The 10,005-nt window shown below is 50.9% G+C and overlaps 1 protein-coding gene across 1 annotated transcript; it reads right to left on the bottom strand.

Annotated features, from left to right (window-relative positions):
- Positions 1-4,142: 4,142 nt before the first annotated feature.
- Positions 4,143-5,828, bottom strand: LOC149366446 (putative ATP-dependent RNA helicase DDX5). Its single transcript, XM_089550842.1, has one exon. The coding sequence runs from the start codon at positions 5,826-5,828 to the stop codon at positions 4,143-4,145; it is 1,686 nt and encodes a 561-aa protein (XP_089406968.1).
- Between the last annotated feature and the right edge of the window lie 4,177 nt (positions 5,829-10,005).

Below are 10,005 nucleotides of genomic sequence, written 5' to 3'. Positions count from 1 at the left end.
GTGGCATACGACTATGGTGCAGCCGTGGATTGATTAAAGATGTATATAGATTACGTGCACGCAATCAGACCTTGGGGGGAGCACTGAACAGGCAAACATTTGGCAGCACCTGCCGCATCCCAGCAAACCAAAAACCTCTCAGAGACATCGTTAGACGTCTCTAGACGTTTCTGAGAGGCTTTTGGTTTGCTGGGATTCTAGACAGGAATACTTCGATTTGGGAGTAAAAATAGAGTAAGGTGTCCTCTAGCGCACACTCTTTACTCCGTTTTTACTATTTTCTGTTTAGACTATGCCTTCCGGAGATTCCAACGGGGAAGATGCCTTTGATGTCAGCTGCCTAGAAACATGAGCTCCGAAGCATTAGTGAAGTCTTGAGAAGCTCACAGGCGCGCTCTTCACGATATCGACATTAGCAGATGTTTGCATCGTAGCATTTGCTCTTTCGCTGCCAGCCTGCAACACCTCCTGGATAGTTTTGGGAATAGCGTGCACGTCCCTTGCCAGCAGCTTTGGCAATCGAGTCGGGGTTGTGCTGCGTTCTTTGTGCGATGGATAAGTGCACCTGCAGAAGAAATAAGACGGCTTGCACTTGGACCTCCTTGCCTAATGAAGGATTTCAGCGAATATTAGCCTAGTCTCACCGGCGGTGTGTGACCTGGCAAGCTAGGAAGACAACCATATCAGGACTGCGTTTAATTAATAGAGTAGTACTCACTCATCGTTCTTTCTCTTACGCGACAAATTTCTCTGGCCTCACGTTGTGAACAATCGAGCATAAAGCATTCTTAGTTCTCCTTCCTGACCATAAAGGATAGCTCGAGTGTTTTGCTCTCATCTGAGCTTACAAAGGGCGAAATGTAACGAGCGCACAGTATCGAAAATCGATCCTGCAATGAACGCCCAAATTTTATCGAATTTTTAAACAATCGAACAAAATGTCAATCTCCAACGGGCATCAGTTCAAGGATGTGTTGCCCAAAGTATTGCTGGAAGAAGATTGTTCTCTGGGAAAGGATAAGCGCTATCATCTCCTTTTACGACGGTTCAATACCAACGTCGCGCACAAATTTTGATGTTGTCAGGGTTGAACCAGCGGAACACAGACGCAGGACAAGAAAAAGGAGGTACACACACCACACCGCTGGACTTGCAACTGATTTATTTCGAAGAAAACCATCACATTTAAAGGTTTCCCTGCGCAAGCGCACACTCAGGATGATGGGAACAACTGTATTAAGATAAAAGAAAGTTATATTCTTTATCCGTGATAAAAACCGAGGGATCGCTGACACACTTCTTGTTTTTCCTGATTAGAAACGCTTCAAGAATTTCACGCTCTCGTCTTGTTTTCCCCAGACCGATAATGCTCGCGCGGTGAAGCAAAGGAGAACATCCTTCGCATACCTTAACATGCAAGGCTAAATTGCTTCCAGTGCCTGAATTGAACATTGTTCGGTGCTGCCTCAGACGTTCATCCATGCACCCTCCGGTTTTCCCGATGTAGGTTTTCCCAGAGGACAATGGGATGCAGTACACCACCCCTACTTCACGCGAAGTGAACCTCGTTTGGTGCTTGGTTTTACAGGTCCCCTTTTTCTGCGGACCACCAGAAATATGGGCGCACAAAGCAGACAGTTTTCCGGGGGAAGAAAAAACCGTAGTGACACCGAATTTTTGTGCCACTTTTTTTAGACCATGCGATGTCTTGTGGCAGTAAGGAAGCACTTCAATCTTCTTCTTGTTCTCTTGCGATGAACTTGCAGACTGAGCCGACAGTTTCTTCATCTTATTCCCCAGTGATTCACCCACCGCAAGCAAAACCGACGGGGGAAACCCAGAATCCGACAACCGCGCGACCTGCTCGGCCAGACTTTGCTGCATGATATGTGGGCAACTTTTCTTGAGAGCGCTCGAAAACCACAAATTTGCGATGCTGCGTTTCACCAGCTTCGAATGAGCCGATTCATATGACAAAAAGCGACTTTTTAGTCCGGGGCGCATATTTCCAACACACGTGCCCGTCGGGTAAAAAAGACAATTCTAAATCAAGGAACCTAATGGTCTTGTCAGAAGGAATCTCTTTGGTAAAAGCCAAGTTGTTAGAGCATGCGCTAAAAACATTTAAAAGCTGGTCTGCCACAAGAGTGTGCTGGTCAGTTTCATTTAAATTTAAAATGACTAGAAAATCGTCCACATATCTGAAAACCCTAATAACACGTGTGTCTTGAATGGAATCCTGTAGAATCGAGTCAATTTTTGCTAAAAAAATGTCACAGAGAACTGGCGCTACACACGAGCCAACGCAGATACCTCGGTTTTGCACCACGTACTTGCTATCATATTGAACAATTGTCGAATTTAAATACGCCTTCAACAGCTCAAGGAAAGATTCCAGAGATATGCCACGCTTATTCTGGAAGGAAATTGTCCCGGTTCTTTCAGTTAATTCGCGTACAGCACAAAAGAGTTCATCATGCGGAACAGAGGAAAACAAGTCCACAATGTCCAAAGAGAAGGCTGCATTGGCACTGGGAAAACCGGAAAAGAGGCATTCTACCAGGTTCAGTGAGCTCTTCACCCTAAAGGGATCCGTCGGCACCAGACCCTCGAAGGAAACCTTGAGGTAGTTGGAGACGACTTTTTGCCAAGAGCCTTCTTCTGTAACGATGGCCCTGAACGGATAACCAGGCTTATGAGTTTTAGCGCTGAAAAACACCCGCAGGACGTCTTGATCACTCTTCCGAACTTTTTCTTCCAGGCGACGCAAATTCAGCCGATTTAACAGCCCCAATGCCAGAGCCTTAGCCTTTCGTGGTTTTAAGTCTGAATTCCTGAAGTTCTTCTCGATAGCCTCGGAGGCTTTTGTCTTAAAAAGTGAAGAAGGCAAAACCACGATCCCACCTTTCTTATCTGCTTGCAGAAGGCTGAGGCCCTCCTGCTGGAAAAGGTTGACCAAGGGGCGAAGATCCTTGCTTCTTTTATGTCGGCTAGGCCAAGTCCGTGCAAGACAGCCGACTCCCTCCGAGACGCAGTGACTCTTCTCCTCAGGTGGTGCCTTTCCAGCAATACTGTGCACAGCTGCCAGAAGTTCATGCTTTCGAACCTGCGGCTCCAGGGCGTACTTAGGGCCAAGCTTCAGTAGGTTGTCGAACTCCGATGGAAGGGAGGCTCGTTCTAGGTACGTCACAGCTGTCCTTGTTTCAGGCTGTCTCTTTTTCTTGGGCAAATGTCGCCGAAAGTCGTTCCAGTAGGTCTCCGTAAGTAGGGATGCTAGGCGAAGATGTTCACGAAGCCTGCTAGAAGCCGCCCAGGGATTCCCGATCTGAAGGCAGGCATGCAGCAGCCAATCCCGCAGGTGTCTGACCTGCCGATATAGCTCCGACTTCAGTATTCTACAGACACGCTTCCAGTGGCCTGAAGACGGTGGCAGAGGGCCGAAAAGCTGGCACACGTCCAATGGCGGAAATCCGCTTTTTAGACAATGTGACAAAATTCTTGCCATACATGTAGTCAGAGCAATGGCGCTGACGCAGGAAGATAAAACCTCCGAAGATGCTTGAACACGAAGAAAAGGGCCCAGAGTAGAAGAATAATAGTTCAGGAGCGTAAATTGCTGGGCTAGCTAGTTCATAATGTTGTCAGGGTTGAACCAGCGGAACACAGACGCAGGACAAGAAAAAGGAGGTACACACACCACACCACTGAACTTGCAACTGATTTATTTAGAAGAAAACCACCACATTTAAAGGTTTCCCTGCGCAAGCGCACACTCTGGATGATGGGAACAACTGTATTAAGATAAAAAAAGTTATATTCTTTATCCGTGATCCGTGCATTGGTGCATCAATGAACGTCTGAGGCAGCACCGAACAACGTTCAATTCAGGCACTGGAAGCAATTTAGCCTTGCATGTTAAGGTATGCGAAACCTTTAAATGTGGTGGTTTTCTTCTAAATAAATCAGTTGCAAGTCCAGCGGTGTGGTGTGTGTACCTCCTTTTTCTTGTCGTGCGTCTGTGTTCCGCTGGTTCAACCCTGACAACATTATGAACCAACTAGCCCAGCAATTTACGCTCCTGAGCAAATTTTGAAGTGCCACTGCCACTTGAGTTCTTCAGGCAGCCTGTACACACCGAAGAATCACTGGTGGCAGTCCAGAGCAGGTGACCTTCCCGACGGCACCTTCCTCTCGGCAATGTTGAGGACTTCACGCGGAATGTCCTGTTCGGCATCGCTCAATATCGAAATCATCCTCTTGGCTTGGCAGCTGTCGGAGGGCGCTAGCAAAGTGTAGGCTTTACCGGAACCGTCGACGCGAGCGGCGTATTTGATTCGCTGGATGTACTCTTTTCTGGCGGGTCGGTCGAAGTTCACCACGAAACGCACGTCGTCCGCGGCCAGACCGCACACTGCCTCGCAGGTTGACACCAGAATGGGCACACTGCGGAGTCTAAATGCCTCCAATGCCCAGCGGCGCTCCTGTTCTTGCTTCTTCATGTGGACACCAACGGCAAGCCAGTTATGGTTGTGCATCTTGACCACCAGGTCGTCCACTGTCTGCCTCGCTTCCACAAACACGACTACTTTGTCCCTTTCATCACAGAGTATGTCCTGGAAGAGGGTGATGAGTGCATTGTCTCTTTCGTCCTCCTCGCAGACCAAGACCACGTGCTGTACTCGGTGCAACTGATATTCCAGGGACGTCCCGAATCTGACCGTCACGTGATCCGTGAGCAGTATTTGGCTGAGGTCGTCCATGTTCGCTGCCCACGAGGTGACCCACATGTGCGTCTGGCGATCCGGCCGGATATGTTTTGCAATGGTGCGAAGCTGCTTCTCCAGGCCCATCGCCACCATGCGGTCCGCACCATCCACGACCAGGTAGGAGCAACGGCTCAGGTCCAGGTACCTATCCTCCATGAAGCTCACAAGGCGGGCAGGAGTAGCAATGCAGATCTGTGCGCCTTTCTTCAGCTGCTCGAGCTGCGGTGTTTTCGGGAGGCCCGATAAAAGACACATAGCTCGAATGCGCGTGTACTTCTCGATGTTAAGGACTGCTTGCTCAATCCCTCGGGCCGACTCCCGGGTAGCTGCCAGCACAAGCACTATAGGTCCGTCGCCGGGCTTAAAGGGATACTGATAGTGGATGTGAACGATGGCGGGCAGGAGGTAGCCCATTGTCCTTCTCTCAGCTTCGTTGTTGACAATAGCGAGAAGGTCCCTGCCGCTCAGCGCTACTGGCCAGCACTGGCCGTGGAGCCCGCTGAGTGGGTCGAGCCCTATTGCCTGGGCGGCTTCCATCAGATGTTTGGGGAAGCCAGCCTCCTCGATGTTCAGAATAGGCTTCGGCTCGCCACGGCCTCTTACCGCGATGTCATTGGCGTCACGGTAGGCGTGGACTTCGACGGGTGACCGCAGTGATGTGTTCAAATGCTCCCGATAAGTCTTCTTAATTAAGGGTAACAGTTCTAGGCGCTTCCAGTCTGGAGAACGGAGCCTCCGAGCACCCTCTCCTTGGATGGACCCTGCTGGAATACCCTCTCCTCTCCCGACTGTCAGGTTGACTTCTCCAGCAAACTCATCGGCTTGCCCTTGACCGGGGCCAATTACAGCGTTTTGGGGCGCCATGCCGGTATCTCCTTCGTTGAGCCCGTGTAGTGCGACCATCCAGTTGTTTCCGTGAAACTGTTGCCCGAACAGGCCAGCGTTGAACAGTTGATGGGGCAGGCCTTGGTTGATGTTGTGGACCATGTTGAGAGCTCTGTTCAACGAATGCACGGCATCAATGGTGTCCTGCGCGAGGGGCTGATTTTGGTGACCAAACATCTCGCCTGCGGTAGCGTTGTGTTCCTGTCGTAGTCGCTGTTGGTTCCGCCGACGGCTGCCCTTCCTCAGCTGCCTTCGCCCTCTTCTTCGGCGAACTCTATTCTACGCATAACCGCAGGGATGTCAAAGGTATTTAACTCGTCCGATACTGTGTTCCTTACGAGGAAAACCCAAGAAATTTGAACGACATAACGAGGCGAAAACCAGACGGTGAAAGAAAAAACACCAGAAGTCATGACGGTGATTGGAGTAGGTATAATGCGAAAAGAAACAACTCCGTGCTGGCGTTGCGATCAGCGCGAGTCCTGACAAAGACGAAAAGCGTACACTGGTTAACATTCAGAGTCTTGTGGCGATGATGATGATGATGGTGATGTCCTCAGGCTTAATGGCACATAGCCACAGCGGGGGATTGGCCAGGGTGCATAGCTGATACAAACGCACTCGTGTGCAGGGAATGTGATATTTTGATTTGAGTACATAGAACACTTTTTCCTTTCCTGCCGGCGGTTCGCTGCTCTCCGTAGAATTTACTTGGAGATCCCCCTCGCTCGACTCGGGCTTCCTCTATCTCTTCCGATTCTCCTATCCTTCGGGGCAAGCGCCAAGGGATATGCCCTGAAACCAGTGTGCGATTATATTTATGATTATATAATTTCATCTGGTAGATTCCTCTTTTAGAATGCGAATTCACTACTTTTCGTTTTCCGTATTTTTTGTTTTGTACAAATTCTAGCTATACGTCCCAAAATTATCAAAATGCTCCATTGCTTGTACATGTGTGCGTTTGTATCCGCTATGCACCCTAGCCAATCCACCGCCGTGGGTATGTGCCATTAAGCCTGAGGACATCACCATCATCATTATCATTCAGAGCTTGAGAGCGTGAGCTGCCCTTCCTACTGCTGATCCCTGTCGTCTCTGTTGGTGCTTCTGTTTCACGGCCTGCCTGTGCGTCTTCTGGCCTGTCTTCAAATTTTGGTGAGGCCGTCCCGCGAGTGGGGGATTTGGCCAAATTTTCCCCTCCTTTGGATGTAGGTTCCAATGCTCTGTAGGCTTACCGCCATGGCTATGTCTTCCCCGGGCTCAGGTCCGGTAACCTGGTTGACCAGTTTGCCGGCTGAAAATATGCCGCTAACGTCTTTCGGTCCAAACGATGTCAAGCTTATCCCTGTGCCACTGGTCCCTGCAGGAGATGGTGTAATTAAAATAAAAGAAATGACAGTGGCTTATCTCCAGTACGAGCTGCAGTTATGCTTTGTTTGACGTCATGGATGTCGCAGTTCGCACAATGCGCTGGGAGCATCAAGATAACGGTGTAGGCAAGCACGTTATATAGCCCTCCTTGCACATGCGTAGTAACTGTTGTGAACACGCGGCTGCAACGAATGGTCAAACGGTGGCGAAGAGGCGAGCGCGCCGTCGTAGCGGCGGTGAGGAGGCGGCGCACATGCGCAGTAGCGCGTGGCTGCGCCGACAGGTCAGGCGGCGGAGTCGGCGCGGTGGCGGCTACGGCCACCTGCGCCGCGCGTGACGTCACTCGTTTCCCGCATGCGCAGCTGTGGCAAATCTTGGCTCCGACGGCTCACGCGAAGCGCGGCTGTGGTGCGGGTAGTGAAGCTTTTCGCTTCAAAACTCTCGAATCATCCAGAAGCAGCTAAAGACAGCGACCAGCCGCTGTCTTGAGATTTTGGAGGTGCGACCATTTGGTAAGAGAGGAATTCTGTGCAAATCGGCTGACTTGGATTGTGTTTCCGACTTCCTGCAGTGCGCCTCTTTCGCCTCACCACCGGTGAAAGTGTTTATTCCTGAGCAATTCAATTGCCTCCGTAAAATAAATTATCCGCGGGGTGGATCCTTACGCTACACCAGGGGAAGTTCTTGCAGACTTACATGACGCCGGTGTTGGCATCCTGTCAGTTTACCGCTGCAGCAGAGAGGCTGGAGGCTCTCGTATACCAACTGAGTCGGTGATTGCAACATTTTCAGGGTCCTCTAGTCCATCCGAGATCAAAGTTTGGCCTATTGTGTACCGTGTGGACCCACTGCAGCCCCGTCCTTTACAGTGTAAGAATTGCTGGCGGTTCGGTCACAGTGTAAAATCTTGCAAGTCCGGAACGCGTTGTCGCGTTTGCGGCGGTGATCATGCACAAAACATTTGCACTTCTGAGTCGCTTAGCTGCTGCCTTTGCCACTCTGATCACACAGCTGACGACCCCACCTGCCCGAAGGCGGCCTATGAACAGAGCATTTTAGACATTATTCAGCCTGACAGGTGCTCGCGCGCTGATGCATATGCCCGCCAGACGACAGAGCTCATACGCAAGTATTGCGCGCACGGCCGCTTCTGATGTGGAGGCAGCCTTAACTAAGTCCGTTGTTGCTGTGGTGGAGAAGGCTGTTGCCGATGTACTTGACCGCATGATCAGCTAGTACTTTCAGCGATGCCTTGTCGCAGGTCATTTCCACGCAGGCTCCTTCCCATTGGACCATAAAAGTTCGTCGGACATCCGTTTAAGATCCGAATGTCCGCTACTGTCCGCAACCCAATTTGAATGTCCATCGGTCGTACACCGAACGTCCATAATCGGAAATTAGAAAAGTCCTCTGGTAGTAAACCATCGGAGGTCCTGCGGATTTTCGCTTTTGGACGTCCATCACTCGCGAACCGGCGAAAGTCCTGCGCATTCACTATTTTGGGTGTATGAGTCGGACCGGTGCGGTATGATCCTCTGGTCATCCGCTGTACACATCTGGTTCGGTTTTATGGCGTTTAACGTCCCAAAAAGTGACTCAGGTTATGAGAGACGCCGTAGTGAAGGGCTCCGGAAATTTCGACCACCTGCGGTTCTTTAACGTCGAAATTTCCAGAGACCTTCACTACGGCGTCTCTCATAGCCTGAGTCGCGTTGGGACGCTAAGCGCCATAAAACCGAACCAGATATGTACAGCGGATGACAAGAGGATCATACCGCGCCGGACCGACTAATACGTCCAAATGAGTGAATCCGCAGGACTTCCGCCAGTTCGCGAGTGATGGACGTCTAAAAGCGAAAGTCTGCAGGACCTCCCGCCGATCCAACTCGCACAAAAGTGATCTGGGCTGCTGGCCACCAGGGTCTACGAGGCAATGAGGCCGCTGATGCGGCCGCCAGAGCGCTCACACACCGGGCTCCTCATCCTAGCTCTCCTGGCTCAGAAGCTCATAAACCGCTTCTGTGGTTCCGCGAAATCCTAATTCATTATTGCGACAGCCACCGTCTCTACCCGGCATCTGCCAAGGGGCTGAGTAAGGCGGAGGAGCGAACTCTGCGGCGCCTGCAGACAGGAACTCTTCTCTGTCCTGCCATAGCAAAACACTTCGATCCGAACACAGCTGGGCGCTGCCCGCACTGTGGAGAGATCTGCGATATCTTTCACATGGTGTGGGCATGTACTCAAAATCCCCACCTTCCCCCTTCCCCCACCCCCACCCGAGAGACATGGCAGACTGCCCTCCTCAACTGCTCCACACTGGAGTCCCAAAGGGCTCTAGTAAAGCGGGCGCGAGACGGGGCCTCGTCGTGCGGTGCTCCGGACTAAGGATACCGACCATGCAGCAGGGTTTTTGACCCTCAAACTTTCTTTGAATATTAAAGTTTTTCACCACCACCACCACCGATGGTTTACTACCAGTGGACTTTGCGAATTTCCGATTATGAACGTTAGGTGTACGATCATTGGACATATCTGTACCTTTGACATTTTTCAAGTGCATATGTACGAGTTTTCATTGTCAAACGAACATTTACATGCGTCAAATATAAACCTAGCTCTGCAACCATACAGTTTCTACACATTCAAATAATTCAAAACGCGCTGTTACAAACGGGCCGGCGGCTGGCAGACGCCTGCCAACGGGTCGGCGGCGGAGCCCGCTAGAACGAAACGAGACGGGTGGCTGGAGCAAAAAGAACGAGGTTTATTTCGTGACTTTGGTTTTGACAGCCAGTCAAAGAAAACGAGAAGGACAGGAAAGGAAAGCTGTGCTTGGCCGTGACGCTGTGTGATAAGATATGAGCAGGGCGGAAGAGGGCACACGTGGCGCTGACGAAGCAGTTAGCTGTTCGCAGCACGCGCATTACTTTGCGCCCAGCAACAGCCACTGCCAAAGCCGGTCCAGTGGCGGCGCGCGTTG

Source organism: Amblyomma mixtum, chromosome 1 (genome assembly GCF_055824585.1).
Source record: "Amblyomma mixtum isolate Tamu chromosome 1, ASM5582458v1, whole genome shotgun sequence".
Taxonomy (NCBI): domain Eukaryota; kingdom Metazoa; phylum Arthropoda; class Arachnida; order Ixodida; family Ixodidae; genus Amblyomma; species Amblyomma mixtum.
This window is presented reverse-complemented; position numbering and strand designations above follow the sequence as displayed.